The sequence below is a fragment of the Dermacentor albipictus genome, unplaced genomic scaffold (genome assembly GCF_038994185.2).
Source record: "Dermacentor albipictus isolate Rhodes 1998 colony unplaced genomic scaffold, USDA_Dalb.pri_finalv2 scaffold_48, whole genome shotgun sequence".
In the NCBI taxonomy this organism is placed as follows: domain Eukaryota; kingdom Metazoa; phylum Arthropoda; class Arachnida; order Ixodida; family Ixodidae; genus Dermacentor; species Dermacentor albipictus.
Window position 1 is genome coordinate 818,365 of NW_027225602.1, and position 18,259 is coordinate 836,623.

General features: G+C 45.6%; 1 protein-coding gene across 3 annotated transcripts in view; it reads right to left on the reverse strand.

Moving 5' to 3' along the window:
• Nucleotides 1-18,259, reverse strand: part of LOC139052969 (cysteine/serine-rich nuclear protein 1-like) — a 37,464-nt gene that overhangs the window by 12,686 nt on the left and 6,519 nt on the right. Inside the window, exons 2-4 of one of the 3 annotated variants that reach the window (XM_070530116.1) lie at nucleotides 5,781-5,994; nucleotides 3,500-3,663; nucleotides 210-437 (exon numbers count right to left, since the gene is read on the reverse strand). In XM_070530116.1, the coding sequence (XP_070386217.1) occupies nucleotides 210-437; nucleotides 3,500-3,663; nucleotides 5,781-5,994 (606 nt within the window). Of the gene's footprint in view, nucleotides 1-209; nucleotides 438-3,499; nucleotides 3,664-5,780; nucleotides 6,001-18,259 lie in introns of all 3 variants that reach the window. The other 2 variants (XM_070530114.1, XM_070530117.1) reach the window with 2 other exon arrangements.

The following is an 18,259-nucleotide window of genomic DNA, read 5'->3' on the forward strand; positions in this document are numbered from 1 at the left end:
TAAATTTAGCGTTTTGTCGCAGATTGCGTTGCTGGCTGTTGTTCACTGATTGCATTTTGATAGCGATTGCACCATTGTAGGCCGGGTTTCGCTGCCGCACAAGAACGGCTGCAAAGCATACTTCGCTGCAAAGCGGCTAAAAGGAGGCAAGCTAGGCAAAATTCGCTCGAGCGTATCTTCTAACCAGCAGTGAACAGGCGATTATTCACCTGGCACGCTATGCCATTCAGGGAGCAGGAACAAGTTTCTGGGAGGCACTGGTCAATGCAGGAGCAGCCGCAACGCTCCCGCGACGTCCTAATGGCTTGGCAAGCTATCGTCTCGGAAAAATCAAAGCTCCGCACACCACTGTCGCGAAGCAGCTGACGGCGACGACGCCATTGCAGGGGCTCCAACTGATGCCGTCCACTCCTTTCTTCGTCCCCATCGCCGGCCTCCTGCAGTGGAAGACACGACATGCGCCATTCTCTCCACGGGCAGAACCTGTGTCAGGTTGGTTCACGATATTCTACAACGAATATCCATCAATGTAAACATACTCGCCTGATTAGAACGCGAGAAGCTGCTATGAGTCCACCCAAAGTGGCGCTATGTATGGCGCTCTAGCTAATAGAAAAAACTTAACCGTGAAGCTATTACCGCTTCCTTTTTAAACCGTAAATACATTGCGACACCTCCTTAGGTGCAGGACAAACTAGTGCGGCTAGGTACGATATCGACCACTCAATCTCATCTGCTGCACATACCACTTGCTTTGCCAATATGATTCCATAAGCGAGAGTCGCGCCGCTCCCGCTGTACAACGCAGCGCGACTTAAGAAAACAAAAGTTGTCGTCGTCGTACATTCAGTGGGGGCCATTAAAAAAACAACGACCGGGGAAAATTTACGGCGCCATGGATGAAATGAGAACAAAGTATAGGCTGTTATGTGCGGTTCCATTGTTGCTTTTGAAGAAAGATGTAGTTCTTCTGGAAGCTATGAGGGCGAATCAGAAAGCTTTTGACCCTATTTCCCCTATTGTTGTAGAGAACTTACGGCTGTAAAGCCGCAATCAACATATACATTCCCAGTGATGGACCTTCCTTGAACCGGCCTGGCCTTATCTGCCTATAGCTACGCGGCATACCGCTGCTGGCAGTTGTTGAAGATGGCGCTTGTGCTTCACACAACCGCGGCGTACGAGCAATGAAGTGCGATTGATTTTCGGTGCAGGAAGGGACGAACGCCCATTCAAATCAACAGGGAAATGCAGCACATGTATGGGGAAAGGCCTCTGCCTTTGTGTAGTGTGAGGTGGTGGAGGTGGCGGTGCTCACAAAAGGCCCTGAAGACTTGCACCACAATGAGCGTTCGGGGAGGCGACGTGCGTCGAAATTCTACCACATGGGCATCTCAAGTTTAATGCCGCGATGGGGTAAATGTTTGAACCGGTGTGGAGCTATGTGGAAAGATTGTGCAAGGCACGTAGAATATTACGTTATATCTGTAATTACCTGTAAGTACTTTAATTTGGCTCATAAAATATAGGGGCAAAGGATTACGATTCACCCTCGTAATATGCTGTGAAAACAGACTACTATGCGTATTCAGGAGGGGATAAAAGTTTGTAATAGAAATCACATAACCAGCCAGCAGTTATGGAAGTGCTTTTTTTGCACATTTTTCTGCAAAAACAAATGCAGGCATATATCACAGATTATCTATGAAAGCGTGATCTCGTTTGAACAGGAAGGCGTATTTCAGCTAATCGTTTTCGTGTAAACATGTCCCCTAACCTCTGTTCAAATTTTCTCGCTCTTCAATGCCGCTCTGCCACAACCACGCAGCCACTGCTGAATCCACCACATGGTTACGCAATGCACCAGCGATATCCACAAGGTGTAAATACATGCGGCGAACAATGCGATCAGGGCTGTCGTAAGGGGGCCGACACATCATTAAATTTCAGTTTTCTTTTCTTCAGACGGTGCATCGGTCCGCGACATTTCAATAACTAGTTTCCGGGCCAAGCGGGTTGCCGTGAAACTTTGGGCTTGCCGTAAATACATAAACGAAACCAAGAGACCTCGCCGCATTTTTGAACTAACGTCGCCATCCCGATTTTCTTCTTGTCCCTTTTCTGCCCTTTACCGAGCCTTTCACTCACGGTAGGAGCGGCGTTTGGGTATTTCAGAACTGTAATTTACCAATAGAGGCGAAATCATTTGTTTTAGGGTTCCTTTTAGGTGAAGACCCCTGTACGCCACGCTAGTACACTTTCGGGCGCATGATTTGAGGCATAGAGAACAAAACGCTTGTTACGCTTCAGCCATCGACACATCAGCAACTTCTGTTACGAGACCAACAAGGATTCATCATGTAAAAGTAGCCGCGTAGATATTCAAAAGTGTCAAATCATCAGACAATTGCAAAATATTTTTCTCTGTTTTGTTTTCTGGGCTAGAGAAGCGAAAGAAACAGCTCTGAATGGCTTCCAGTACAGTTATTCGATGTCTTCGAGCTTGTGGTGTCTCCGGAAACGGCGCGTGCTCGTGGCTGCAGCAAGGAAAATTTATCTTGTCACGTGACAATGACCGCATTTGCATTCTTATTAGGCTTTACCTCATCACCATGTTGGATAGCGCTTCAGCTAAATTTAAAAAAAAAAACTGCCATATATGCAAGCCTTTGCCACCCAGGCCCCCCTCAACGGATGTATGAATCTGCTGCGAATTGAGTTAGGCCTACGCACAAATGGCTTGAACTGATATCTTACTTCGCTAGCTGCCTAGCGTATAAAGGCAATGGTGATGCAGCGGAACAGTAGGCAAAGTTTATTTTATTTATTTTTCTTGCGCCGGGGCTGAAGCAATTTTTCGGGAGATTTGTGGCCGTGTCCGTATAATGTCAGGCGGACTGGAAGCAAATCCGGAGTTGGCAGGTATGATGCACGTTACCAACGGGAAATATTGTATATAAGGAAAACAACGGGCAAAGATAATTCATTCGGGCGCGCGGACAAAGCACTGACCTAGAAGTGAACCAAAGCGTTGTTCGAGCTTTGCGCATGCACAGAGACTCTCTGTGTATGCTATACTTTCTTGTGTTCTATTTCTAAACTTTCCTAATAATGTGATTCTGTAGACCACGCTATTCACTGCAATAAAACATCTAACAAACTTTTGAGAACAAATAATAAAGGAACACCGAAGGAGCACTAAATCAGTTTGACCTGATAGTTTACTTTATTCAATTACTTTCGCTAGTTTGGCGGTTATAGGTTAATTATTAAAACAGAGAAAAGGTAGAAGTTCCGTTTTTCTTCACTTTCGTGCCGAAACCCAAGCCTTTCCCTGTGGTAAGGGCAAGTACCTTTGCTTGTAATGCTAATGGGTAATCTAATACAGCAGAAATCGATTTTTACTGCCCTTTAATGGAAGGTGAAGTGACTGACGATGCCAAGCGCATCTCTAAACGAGGTGCTTTGCTTACACTTTCTCAAAAAGATCGCCCTTTACCTGTGGCATAGCACCATCCCATCTCACGGCAGCAGAAAGCGGCGAGGTCGCGTCATAGAAGAGTGACGTTTCACTGGGTAGGTCATCACCGGGTGGTCTACACGACTGGCCTTCAAATCCTCGAAGAATGCGAGTGTACTCCTCGGTGTGCTTGAAGTCCATTCCTGCGAAAGCCACAATGAGTTGGTGAAATCGTGAGCATCGATATTTTAGCGAAGCCGTTAGCTGGGCTCATTCTTTTCTGGAGGGCCCACGCTGCGAGACAACTTCGCATTCTAGCAGGCATGCTCTCCTTAGTAGAGTGGAACGCCGCACATACAAGGCCCACCAGACTGGAGAGGCTAAACCCTTCGCTGTAACTCAGACCTCCGGCTGGACATCACCGACGGCGAAGCGTCTCTTGCCAGTTGTGGCTGAGAGTTAGGTTCAGGAAAGCTTATTCAGCACTAATTCGTATGGCTGACAGTCATGATGAGACTTTTGCGAATGCAAGAAGAACATTAACCATTTCTTGTGCATCTGTCCTCAATTTCACGCACAAAGAGAATTTATATCCAACACATTCAGAAAACCAGATGATCGCCCTCTGAATGAACAGACAGTACAAGAAACCAGCATCGGTTCTTGTAGGCAGTCAAGGCACTTTTGTGCTGTCATAGAACATCTGGTTTCTACGAGCGGCTTTGACTATAGTGCTGTCCGTGCCACGTCTCTATCTCTCTTTTTCCCTTTTCCCTTCCTCCACTGTAGGGTAGCCAACTGGAATCTTGACTGGTTAAAATTCCTTCCTTACTTATATCCCTCTCTGTCCGTTGGACTACAATAGGCATGGTAAATTGGGGTAAGGCATTAATTTTCACCCTCTCCAGTTGGTTCAATCTGCTCCTATACATAAGTCCATGAAGGTATTCCCAGTTCACCTCGAATTTCTAACGAGGCTACCGCAGAAGAATCACGCAACCGAGACATCGTGCTTACCAGCACGGGCAAACACGCCACCATAAAGCCAGTGAGCAGCCACAGCAGGCTCCGCAAAGTAAGGAAATGCTAAATGCTCAAATATGGTCAAGAGTTTAGGCTCGTAGTTAAAGCTTATAGAGTACTATTGTAACGCGTAAAGATCAAGGGCACATGAAAGTCGCATAGCAACACTGCTTAGTGATTACTCATTGTGTATATGTCTCCGAAAATGTCGCACCAGCACAAGCTACAAAATGGTGGTTCACATCCGCCACCCAGGAGTACTTCTGAATTAGATGCTTATTTGATATCTCGATGGAATTATATTTCATGCAAGATCACCTCGTGCCGTCACTGATTAGATTAGCGTAAAATTTAGGGACCGAGTAAGACAGCCCACGTAGGGGGAAAATTGCCGAAATCTATCCACACCGATTCCCTAAACAGGACGAATTATGCGAAGAATGATTGCAAGAGGTTTGCTTGTAGCGCTTTCACGGGGAAGGTAAAATATTATGGCAGAGAGTGAGAAAGCGATAGAATAAATTAAAGGTTTTAAACACACTGATGCATGCGCGTGCAGGATATCATTCGCGCAGCGCTGGCGGTCATTCACGTCGCCAGGCCTGCGTCCTCTAGCGAATTTATAGGATCGCAAACGCACTCGCGGTTCAGCACGGTGGTCAGGAGAAAGAGCAGAGTCGGCGTCCTAGACCCAAGTACATAAAACAGTACAAGAGACGATTCCAGGTGTCAGTGAAATTTGGGACAGACTGTACGGCAACATGAATTTCCAGGCGTTTAAGGTCGTCCTGGGCACATTCGCGACGTGCACTGGTTGCGGTGAAGCCTCTAAGAGACCTAGAAAGAAATATAATTTGGCCACCTCGGGTTCCTAACGTGCACGTAAATCTAAGTAAACAAGGCTTTTTTTGTTGTTTTCATTCATGTCGAAATGCTGACACTGCGGGAAAGATCAAACCCACGACTTCGAGCTTAGCAGGCAACGCCAGAGTGATTAAGCTACCACAGCAGAGGAGAACCGGGAGACCTGGTTTGGATGCATAATAGCACATGGAGCAAAAGATAGCATGAAAAACAAAACCGAACAAGCAAATGCCCTTTAACATAGCGCACGCCTATTTGTCCCTAAATACAGCGCAGCCATTCGACAAAACGTTGAGAGGTTCCGGAAATGGCAAAAAGAGGAAATTAACTTTTTTTGTAAGTGTGTTACGTGTAGGAACAGCTCCAGCTATTGAAGCAGGAAATGCCATTTCGAGGCGCGTGACGTTGTGCTTTATGAAAAGCAATCTCTTACCAAGGGTATCGCCACCTCTGGTTGGAACGGAGGAAAAGCCCTGCACCCGTGGAAACATGTAGACGGTAGCCTTGTCGAACGAGACGGCTTTGGGCTGTCGCCTCTGTGGACGTCCTGCTTCTGAACCGCCGCCCATCTGCGAATCCAGTATCGACCACGGCCCGCAGGCGCGTGACCATTGGTGGTAAATCACGCACTTTCTCAGCGGGAGGACCTGCGCCTTCGAAATGATGTTACACATTTATGGCAAGTAACCCCTAAGGAAAATGGGCCGAAAATATCTGACTGCAGAAAAGGAAGAGCCCATGCTGCGCAGTCAGCCGTTTGATTAAAGGAAGTGCTTATGGTAATGGGGACCTTTATTATAACCATAGCGCTGTAGTGGTGGGTTAAAAGCAGTCGATGCAGAGCCTGTGTAATAGCAAACCATTGTAGGGATTCTAATCAAATTAGGAGAGAATAATAAAGCAAGGTAGCGCATGTTTCATAGCGAGCCATAAAAAAAATGCAGCAATTGGAGCTATGTTCAGGCTAATTGGTTTTAATTATTGTGCTGCGAGAAAATCTGCAGGTACTACTCTTGAGGGACTCCATTTTCATTTTAATAATTGCGCAATATGGCTTCGGCCCACACAAGTGAGATCCTGCATTGTACATCGGCTTTATGCCCTAGTAAGTAATTTCAAAACGAATTGATTCGTAAAAATGTTTATATCTGCAAAACGAAACAGACAAACAAAAAGAAATAACCCGGCCGAAGTTGCTGTCTCTGGTGCACGCGACAGAGCGCGATATTTTTAAGAAGTACACTCGACACCGCACACTTCTGGATTCGTTTTATAGTTATCAAGGCCAGAGAGAACAGACCAGAAACTATCGCAGACCATGTCATTTGAATAGGATGAGAGGTTGGCTCCGTATTCGAAAGACCCGGATTACACGCAAGCCTTCCATAAACGACCATCGTGCATGCGGGAGCCCGCCAATACAATAGAAGAGGTTTAACATGCAAAAGAAGTCGAGCTTGCGGAAGTAGGTAATTATTCACGGTTAAGCGGAGCTGGCACAAAAGACGATGGGTTTGAAGTTAACGATCAAGCGTCCACTCACAAAAAGACATTACTGACATGTTGGGTGGGGACAGAGTGCCGCGAGATGTCAATAGCACCGTACTCATCTCGTGTAACTCCCGTAATGTACTCATAGGTGTAAGTTAAAATGCTCCAGTGATTGGCGTTTTCTCGAGCCGACGGCAACTAAGTACAAAAGTCATGTTCTGATATACGAGCGCCGAACTTCAATGCTGAGCATGTGCATTTACCACGTTTCCGTCAGTCGTTAAGACATGTGCCACTTTCGCAAGAATAAACTGTCGTCGTCGTGGCCCAAGCTGAGGAGGTGATATTGGAACGAGGCACTGAAATATGGTCATTCGCTCATATTGCAAGTGCTGGCTTCTTTATTCAATTGGGGCGAATTGATGAACAGCAATCGAATAAGGAAACGTCTCTAGAGCGAGCCTTTCAACAGTGCGACTCGTCTTTGTCGAGGCAACAACTGTCACGACGGCGTCATGAATGAGCCCGGCACTGGGAAATTTCTGTCCATCGCAGAGTTTACCTAGCGTACTCTCTCACCCACAATGATAAAATAGGCGTGGGTCAAGAGCATGATAATTCATCGCGATAATGACAGATAGAACGGGTTTGAAGCGCTGCCTATTTTTTCACGTTGTGGCAAAAAATAGACAAGAATCTTCACGTGTAAGCAGGTGTTGACACCTGCGGGGTCTCGTTTTCAGAGAACACAACAATTAAATAAAGATACAGTTCGGACACTCGAAAAAAAAACTAAAGATGAATGACAACCATTCCACTCTGAAGATGGAATGGAAGCGAAAGCTGACTGCCTTGCGAGTCTGGCGTCGTTGCTCGTTCGGAGGTGCCCGCGCTCTCGATTGTCGTTTTCGTTCAGCATCGCGGGAACATTTTTCGTCGGTGGTCATTTCGCGCCGGCGCTGTTTACATTCTCGTTGCTGTTCCCTCCGACGGTCCTCATACGCATGTTGTTCTTGGGGTGTACGAAGTACACGTGTCCACTCCATCAAGAACGCAGCTGTTGAATAGCTCACACCCCCTCAATCAACGGATCCTACCCCCATAGACGCAGCCTCCCAATTACGACGACAGAAGAAAAGTTAATTCTAGGCTGGAATGATGAGTGGCAACGGAGCCAGCTGGGGAAAAAGACGACGGACGCGCGAGCAGTGGCACTAGTGCTTTTTAGGTTTTCACGAGACAAACAATATATTCAACACTCCATATGGTCCTATTCTGCTGCTCTATTCCCCAAAGAAGCGGCGGATTCTCTAAATGAGATCGCGTAAGGGCGTAAAGCATGCTTTTCTTCGCAGTGTCCCAGGCCTAGGAGGTCTATGTTCGGCATCTGAGTTTGCAAAAGTTTGCATGTCTGAATTATCCCGTCTAATCTAACTACACATCATTCGGCTCCTGGACCAGACCGTATCACAACTGCTGTGAATATATTATTGTTTAACTCTTCCCCAAATTAATTGTAGAATATAGTAACTGCTCACTACAGTATACGTGGATTCCAACCTGTTGGAAAAGTGCAAGAAATGTGCTTTTAGTTAAAAATGTAAACCTACGATGTATCTTGGACAACGTTCGGCCAATTGCCCTTCGAATCTAGTCAAAATTGTAGAAAAGGTAATCAAAGTCAGGCACAATGACGTCACTTCTCAGGGTACTCTCAGCTTGAGACAAATAGGATTTAGGCCTCAATATCCCATATCATCAGAGCAGGATGATTTAGAAAGCCGCATTCGACTCGCAGGACTATCAGGAGATATATCAGCATTAGTAACTTTAGATAATGCAAAAGCATATGACAGTGTCGAACATGGAATTTTAATTTCTAGATTTGTAAGTTCTGCTCTTCCAGACTATTTAGTGGCCTGGCTAGAAGAGTTCCTTTCCGGCGAATAACAACCAAGACAAGAGGCATGGGGGAGGCGGACACGCTTCGGCTTGTTCAAGCCTTCGTCGTGTCTCGAATAACTTACGCTATTCCGTACGCACTACTCAACGAGACGGAACTCAAGAAAATCAACACAATGATCAGAAAGGCATATAAGTAGGCGAGGGGTCTGCCAATCAGTACGTCCACAGAACGCCTACTACGACTAGGTGTGCACAACACGGCCGAGGAGCTGATCGAGGCACATTTATCCAGTCAGCGAACAAGGCTGGCGATTACGGAAGCAGGGAGGTCCATTCTCTTACGCCTAGGGCTCTCTACTCCTCTGAGCCATCCGCCGCCTCAGACTGTGAGCTTGCCCCATGCCATCCGGAGAAACATCACCGTACGTCCTCTGCCTCGCAATACCACGCAGAGCGAAGGGAGGCCCGCGCCCTGGCCATACACAAGCAATACGGAACTCTACCCTCTACAGCCTACACTGACGCGGCTTCTTACTCCAGACGCGCAGCCACAACAGCCACCGTAGTCGTCAACACAGAACATCGGAGCAGCATTTCGCTCACACGATACAATCCCCTCTAAGACTAGGAAGCGGCCATAGCCCTCGCGCTCTCCCAAACAGAGGTTGAAGTCATAGTGACCGACTCCCAACAGGCGTGCCGCAACTTTGCTAGCGGCAGAATTCATACCACTACGCTCCGGATCAATAATCAAAACCCGCCAACGAGATCAGCCATGATCATCTGGGCGCCAGCACATCAAGGCATCCCTGGCAACGAGGTCGCCAACCACGTGGCTTGAGATCTGACCCACCGAGCCGACGCCGAGGAATCTGAACCTGAGCGCATGCACCCTCTAGTCTCTTACCAAGACATCACACAACACTACAAGCTAACCCGCAGAACATATGCACCCCCACACAAGTCACTACCTAGAGAGCAGGAGCGATTCCTCCGAGTTCTACAGCTTAATACATTCCCTCACCCAACCAGAAATCACCTCATAGACCCTACAAAATTATCTCCGCAATGCCGCTTCTGCGCAGAGCCCGGTTCCCTCAGGCACATAGTAGGGGGTTGCAGAGCGGCACCATTAAATCCTCCGAACCCTTACCCCACTAACGAGCTTTGGGAGAGAGCCTTGGCCAGCTCCGACCTCGAGGATCAGCAACGGTTGATTGCGAGGGTCCAGGACGCAGCCCGAGCTCAAGGCATTCTGGAATGAGGGCGCCTCTCCATAGCTGCATTTACCTAATAAAAATGTTTATTCTCTCTCTCTCTATCGGGTAGAAAATTCTTTTGTGCCAAGGATGGGGTGACATCAGGTACTTATAAACAGGCGGGAGGCGTGCCACAGGGATCAGTTACTTCAGCACTTTTGTTTAATATTTTGATATCTTCTGTCCCAGTTCTTGAGGATGTGCATATCTATCTCTATGATGATGACATTGGATTTTCCTCCTCATCACGGCATATCAATGCTTTATACCAAATTTCGCAATCATGTTTGTCTGAACTAAGTCCTGGCTGAACGGACTATTTTTTTGGCTCATCGTCAAGAAACGCTTGTTACTTGTGTTTCTATTGTCAAATCCCATTTTTGTTTCTCTTGATTACCAAAACAAACCAATACCGCAAGTTGCAGCTTTGAAGTACTTAGGGATAACTTATGATGGTAAGCTCACTAGTAGGAACAAATCGAATCAAATACTGGAGAAGGGGAACATGCAATGACATTGTTGCGCCGGTTCAGTAATAAGAACACAGGGATGCATATGCCTACGTTGCTTATAATTTAGAAACTTTACATCCTCCCCATTTTCTAATTTGGCTGTGTTCTTTTTTCAGTATCAAGCATACAAACTACGACCTTTCAAAATACGACCGAATTCAAAAGCGGGCGTTACGAGCTATTGGGAAAATACAGTTATTGCGCAGCTGCTGGCCCTTGTTTAGGTCTTATGGAATACTAGAAATAAGTAAACTGCACACATACAAATTATGTCTGGAAATATTACGCCAGTACAAACTAGACAAAATAACCTTCGAAACCACCTATCACACTAAACTTAGCACATACGAACTTAGGAAACAATGTATGGAAACACCTCGTGTACGCACTAATTACGGTTTTCAGAGGTTAGGATGGCAAATTCCTGACTTAATTAATCAATACCCTATTATCCTGGATACTGTACGCAGCACTCCCTCTATACGTAAATACAAAATGTTAATTAAAGCAATGCTCATAAATGAACCTTAAAGGTGAAAACTGAACGTATACCTATCACTAGTGTGTTTTGTAAATACTGCTATGGTCGAATTGTGTTTTGAAGTATGCTGTTTTTTTTTCCGCCGAAAGCCTGTGTTTTGTAAGGATGTCTTATGTATTGTGTAAAAAATATTGACAGTGTGTTCTATTATGTAATGCTCTTTCTTGATTTTTGTAGCCTGTGGTGCCGCCTGTCATCCGGGTGGCGTGGCCTCGTCAGGCAAAGTATGCCTTTTGCCACGTCACCCTGGACAACCTTTTCGTTGTCTTAAATAAATTCTGAATGGAATGAATGAAAAAAATTATTATTACTAAAAAGGCAAGCGCTACGCGTCTGCCTTGGGCTTCCAAGTTTCATGGCTAACGATGTAGTTTATGTCGAGTCTGGAAATAGCCACTTCCTCTCCTGACCTTCCTGAAGCTTTATGATGCATGCCTCTTCCATTTGCAACCAGTTTTCATCAATTCTCCGTAGTTATTTTTCATAACAGGTTGGTAGCGTTACCAATAGCCACAAATTGTTCTTTTTCAGGGGCTGTTATCCAAACTTCAAGTTCGTCTGCCGAACCTGACTCCTCCAAAATAAAATTCGTTAAAGGCAAATTTACTTGAAAATTTTCTAAAACACCCAAAAGTTTTTCCTGCGCGCATACTTGAAGGTTGCCTTCAAGATCTTAATCAATTTCTGTCTCACTTGATAATTTCAACGGGCGCATGAGAAAATTTAGAGAAGGCCGCTGTTTGTATCTTTTCAATTCAGCTTGTCTAGTCTTTCTCTCCGTCTTGCAGATTTCATTTCAATATTTCTTGCTGAATATCCAGCGATAATTCTAGCCATCCGAAAATTGGGTCCACAGATATCCAAGGTAATAGTGGTTACGGATGTGTTTTCGGTCTGTAAACATTTAACGTCGACTAATCGGTCACACCTGTTGAGTATATTTCCGACTCTTCTCCTAGACAGTTTGTGTGAAGTCCACTTTGTCTGGGTCTCCGGACACAGTGGAATCTTTTTAAATGAATGAGCTGACTAACTCGTATCGTCATCGCTAAAGAGTGTGGTCTTGAATGTTCTCCCTGATTTCTCTTTTATAACATGAGCCAGATTCAAACGGCTTTTATTGTTGACCTCCTCCTGTTATTTTTCATCCATATTTTCCGCAGATGATTTTCAACCTGTAAAATTTCAGTGGAACATGAGCAAATGTCTTTCACGCCTATACGAGGTCACGTTATTAGGTTTGCGCTGCCGAGTTCTCCGCCTAAACGATTATCATCATAGATCTGGTCGATCCAAAGCTAACCACTGCTCATTTTGTAATGAACCAGAAACTACTGACCATTTCTTTCTTTCTTGTCACCGCTTCTCCTTTCACAAAATCTTCCTCATATTTCAAGCAAGAAACCTAGGTTAAGCACTTAAAACATCAAACATTTTGTCTTTTTGTGCCTGTCAATTAGGTACAAGCCACAGCTCGATTATTAGTGATCTGCAGAAGTTCATTGAAGCATCCGAAAGTTTACGCTGCCAGGGCAGCTACCGTGGGACATTTCATTTTAATGTTATTTTTCTTAAGCTTCTCAGTTTAACATTTTTATTTTTTAGTTGGTGTATAGGTACTCTCCAAATCGGTGTTATCAGTTAATTCCCATATGATTCGTTGTAAATGTTCGTCTTTAACCCTTGTGGAATGCTGCTGGGTGTTCGTTTCAATCTATCCAGTGTGGCCAATCCCCCTCGTGGGTACGAGCCATGCTTTGAAAGAACAACATCAACAACAGCATCAACGTTATCACCAACGTCATCATCAACATCAGCATCATCAGCCTCATCAGCATCATCAACACTAGCGCGTTTGCGTGGTAGGTGCAAAGGATTTTTAAGTCTTTTGCAAAACGGGTGAAACCGATGCAGTTGCGAAACGAGCGAATAACCTTGCCAGTTCCCATAAAGGGGAAGATAGAAAAGATGACGTGAATAAATTATGGGGTATTTACCTGCCAAAACTACGATCTCAATATGAGGCGCCCCGTAGTGTGGGACTGCCGATTAATTTTGAACAGCTGGGATTCTTTAAGGTGCCCCTAAATCCAAGTACACTTTTTTTCTTTCTTTTTGCATTTCGCCTCCATCTAAATGCGGTCGCCACGGCCGGGATTTGATCCCGCGACCTCATGCTTGGAAGTGCGAAACCAAAGCCACTAAGCAACCACGACGGGAAAGTTGACGTAACGCAAAGAAGCTGCGGTTGCGGGCAAACTGAAGGTACGGTACGGTAGCGTTCTCCCACTTGTGAAAAATAAACAATGCAAATTTCTCAAATGAACAACTGACGCAAGCGCGTGCAGACGCAAAGCCGAATTTAGACACCCTGGGCTGCAGGCGACACTACGGGAGCGGTCGCGCGTGAAATCAGCACTTGTGTGCCCGCCGTGGTAATACGACCGCTATAGCATTCCTCGAGATCGCGAGTTCAATCCTGACTGCGGCAGCCGCATTTCGACTGGCGCGAATTAGAAAAATGCTAGTGCACTTTCACTTAGGTACACGTGAAAGAACAGCATGGTGTCAAAATAAATGTGGAGTCCGCCACCACGGCATGCCTCATAATTCGATGGCGGTTTTGACATGTACAGCCCCGTAACTAAACACTTCTGCATCGATGCGATGTGTCATGTGAAGAAATGATAATGCTCAACCCTCTCCGAGATTATGAACCATGGCGCACAACAACACCTCAAGCAAAGATGTCTCCGCGTGTGTTCCGCGTACTACGCAGCCAAATAGCACTAGTGCTCGCAAGGTAACATTTAACATCAACTCACCACAGTCGTATTGGACTAAACGGTGAAGAAATGACAGATTCGCCGTCAACACCAGCGCTAATATCATCGTCAGTCAAAGCAAACAGCATGAAAGCTTCGCTTACCTGGATTCCCACCGTGCATGTGCATCATCACAACATGAAGTCTGTGCGATAAAGGCGTGTGCACAATAAACAAAAACAAATAACGGTCAGCTTTACTAAAGACTCGTGAGATCTGCGTTAAGACGCGATAATTTCAGTGTTTTTCCTTTTTGGCATTCCCCGTGGCGAAATGTAAACACGCAGCTTCGGCAATGTCAAAACATGCTAGGAGCTCAATTATAATTATACCTTTCAGCCGATAGGTTATGCTCAAACGAACGAAGGTTTTCCTTTTTTTTCTGCATACAGCGCAGATGACCGAAATACATGCTTTCAATAATAATCCGGTACCATTCATTCTGACCTGCTGAAGAATTACGGGCCCTGAAGTTCTATCGGCGCCTGATCACTATGGCTGGCCTTATTACACGTAAAAAGCGCCGTCTCAGAAGCGAGATGCATTGCTAATCGCGTTGCAGACAGACACGCACGCACGTACGCAGACGAAAAATGTTATATACGCACAGATGAGCCGATATCGTCGCTGTGTTTCTCCGCACACTTTACCACAGCAGAAGTGGCGCACTTCCACGGAAAAGCATCGCACATCCCATCACAGATCCCCAGCTGTTTCGCGTTCACAAGTAAAAATGCCAGAGCACCGCCAGATTTTCACCACGCTGTTTACTACACGCCAATGTTCTCTGACACACGACACTACTAATCTAGCTGGCAAGAGAACCCGCCTTTGTTTCAAGTTCCTGTGCTGCCCCCTGCCGCAAGCCGCTGGAAACGTTCTGGAAGGGTGCCGCAGCTTAGACCGGCTGACTTGGGTGCCTGCACCCATGTTTAGAGCGATGGTTGTGCGTTTCGTGGATTGCAATTAATTATGGCTTCTCCGGGACAGCATCTCCTTTCTGGAAGTAGCGCCCACTGACTACTAGGTGAGCACGCCTCAGTGAGCTGTTGTGCTAACAGTGCGTTCGGTAAAGGCACGTTCCATTTCGTCCGCCGACAAGGCTGCCGTCTGTTGTGGCTGATTTTTGCGCTTGCACCTCGCTTTTTGTGGAATTTTCATAGAGTATTTAGACATTTTGCATATTCAAGAAGTCTTCGGGCGCAGCCTTCCGCGTTCTCGAAGCGGTGCACTTATTCACATTTACATATACAGCCGCAGATCGTTGTTAGCGTCACATATTAGGGAAAGGTATCGCAGATATGAAATGATGCCAAAACTTTAAAAAAATGATGATGATGTGTGGTGTTTTGTGGCGCAAGGGCCAGGTTTGGCCAAAGAGCGCCATGACAGGTGGTAGTGTTATCGATGTATTATGGAAGATGTGACTTGGCTGTAAAGAGGCCTAAAAGTAGTCGCTGTAAATGCGTAAAATCTATGTACTATAAAATTATGGCGATGACTAATGACGAATACTATGAACATTAAAATATATCGTAGAGGAATGATGCAAAATAAATATATATAGGATGGTAAAATTACTTGGAGCACTGCTGCCTCGCCAGAGCCCTTGAAACCCAAGGGCCTAGAGGCATGTGCTATACTAAAGAGCTATCGCAGCGGCATCCTCTGAAGAGAGGACCCGCTACGAACATGTGGGGCTAAAAACATGCAGGACAACATCGTTCAGGAAACTTAGGACTTCGTTGGTGTCAAATAAAGGTTCTGGGCCGAGTAGCATTACGGGATGTAGGGGGATGTGCTGCCGGTACGCTAGCGAAAAATGTTTCCTTCTTTCGGATTCGGCTGCCCGACACTCCAGGAGGACGTGGAGGACGGTCAGCCTCTCCCCGCATCTAGCGCAGGTTGGAGGATTATTTTCAGTGAGTAAAAAGTTATGTGCGCCGAATGTGTGTCCTATTCTGAGGCGACAGAATAGGACTTCTGTTCGCCGCGATTTTGTTACGGAGGGCCAAGAACCTAACTGTGGCTTTATTACGTGCAGTTTATTATTTACTTCTGCGTCCCACATACGTTGCCAGTGGTTTCGCAGTTTTCTTCTTAAGAAAGGCTTCAGGTCTGTGACAGGGACCGAAGCAGTAGGACTAACTGCATGCAATGATATGGATGTGGCCATCTGGTCAGCTAGTACGTTTCCCTCAATGCCCCTATGACCAGGTACCCAGCATATAATCACATGTTGGTTAGATATATATGCTTTACACAGTGCGGAGTAGAGTTGATTAATTACCGGATTTTTGTGGCTACAGAAAGACATCAAGGCCTTCACAACACTAAGGGAGTGCGTATATATAACTGATTTCTGGAGTTTTGACTTATTTATATGCTTTGCGACCGATAGCAGTGCGTAAGCCTCAGACGCAAAGATACTAGTTTCCGGATGCAGTACATCGGTTTCAGAGAAGGATGGGCCGACGGCTGCATAGGACACCCCGTCGTGTGACTTCGATGCGTCTGTGAAGAACTCCGTGCAGGAGTATTTGTGCTGGAGATCCCGGAAATGCATTTGGATTACAATCTCTGGAGCATGTTTTGTAACTTGCATGAAGGATATATCACATTGTATCAGCTGCCACTCCCAAGGAGGTAGCAGCTTGGCTGAATGCTTTGGGCAAAGCTCGAGGATTGGGACACGCATTTCGTCACTAAGCTCCCTCATACGCAGCGAGAAAGGCTGTCTTACGGAAGGACGATTATTAAATAGTGTAGCATATGTCGTATCTTTAATAATATTAAAACACGGATGTTGAGGATTAGAGTGGACTTTCAAAAAATATGTTTGGCTGATGTATGTTCTCTGCAGATGAAGTGACCACTCATTTGATTCTGCATATAAGCTTTCAATAGGACTTGTTCTGAAAGCTCCAGTGGCCAGTCGGATTCCTAGATGGTGGACCGGATCTAGCATCTTTAGCGCGCTCGGGGATGCAGAATGATAGATCACGGCACCGTAGTCCAACCGTGATCGGATGAGGCTCTTGTAAAGATTCATTAAACATTTTCTGTCGCTGCCCCATGTTGTGTGGGATAGCACTTTAAGTAAGTTCATTGTTTTTAGGCATTTGTCCTTGAGGTACTTTATGCGTGGAATAAGCGTTAATTTGGAATCAAGTATGATGCCTAAGAACTTGTGTTCTTTTTACACAGGAATTCGCTGACCATACATTTCGATAGTGGGTTCTCCAATGAGCCCTCTTTTTCTTGTGAAAAGCACACAAGAACTTTTGTTGGGGTTAACTTTAAATCCGTTTTCTTCCGCCCATTCGGACACTTTGTTCAAGCCCTGTTGAACTTGCCTCTCACATACAGTAAGGTTGCAGGATTTGAAACCCATCTGTATGTCGTCTACGTAAACAGAATAAAAAATGGCTGGTGGTAATGCAGCACGAAGGGTGTTCATTTTCACGATGAAGAGCGTGCAGCTAAGTACACCTCCTTGAGGTACACCAGTTTCCTGTATAAAAGGCCGCGACAATCCATTGCCCACTTTCACGCGGAATGTACGGTTGGACAAATAGCTTTCTATTAGGACGAGCATATTGCCACGGATGCCAATTTCCGACAAGTCTCAAGATTCCATAGCACCACGCAGTGTCGTACGCCTTCTCCATATCGAGGAATACGGATAGGAAATATTGTTTATGTAGAAAGGCGTCGCGAATGTTTCCCTCAATGCGCACAAAGTGATCGGTTGTGGACCTCCCTTCTCTGAAGCCACACTGAAAAGGATCGAGGATATTGTTAAGTTCAAGGAAATGGAAAAGTCTGCGGTTAACCATTTTTTCAAAAACCTTACAAAGACAATTTGTAAGAGCTATCGGACGGTAGCTTGCCGCCAAGGAAGGGTCTTTACCCTGCTTAAGAACAGGGACCACAATCGCTTCTTTCCATGCGGATGGGAGGCATCCCGTAGCCCAAATAGCGTTGAAAAGCGTGAGTAGTGTAAGTTTGGTGTCAGTGTGTAAATTTCTGATCATTTCGTACATGACTCTATCAGGTCCCGGTGCAGAGCTTTTGCATGTGGTCAAAGCAGCTCTCAACTCCGCAATACTGAACGGCTGGTTATAAGGTTCATTCTGTCTGGATTTTTGTATTATTGGCTTACATTCTTCTATTCGTTTGTATTTCAAAAATGATTGCGAATAGTGGTTTGAACTCGACACGCTCTCAAAGTGTTCTCCAAGTGTGTGTGCCTGATCTTTCAGTGTTTCACCTTGTGTGTTCAGCAAAGGAAGTGAATATGTTTGTCGCCCTTTTATCCTATTATCCCTGTTCCAGACTTTGGCCTCATCTGTATAGGAGTTGATACCAGATAAAAA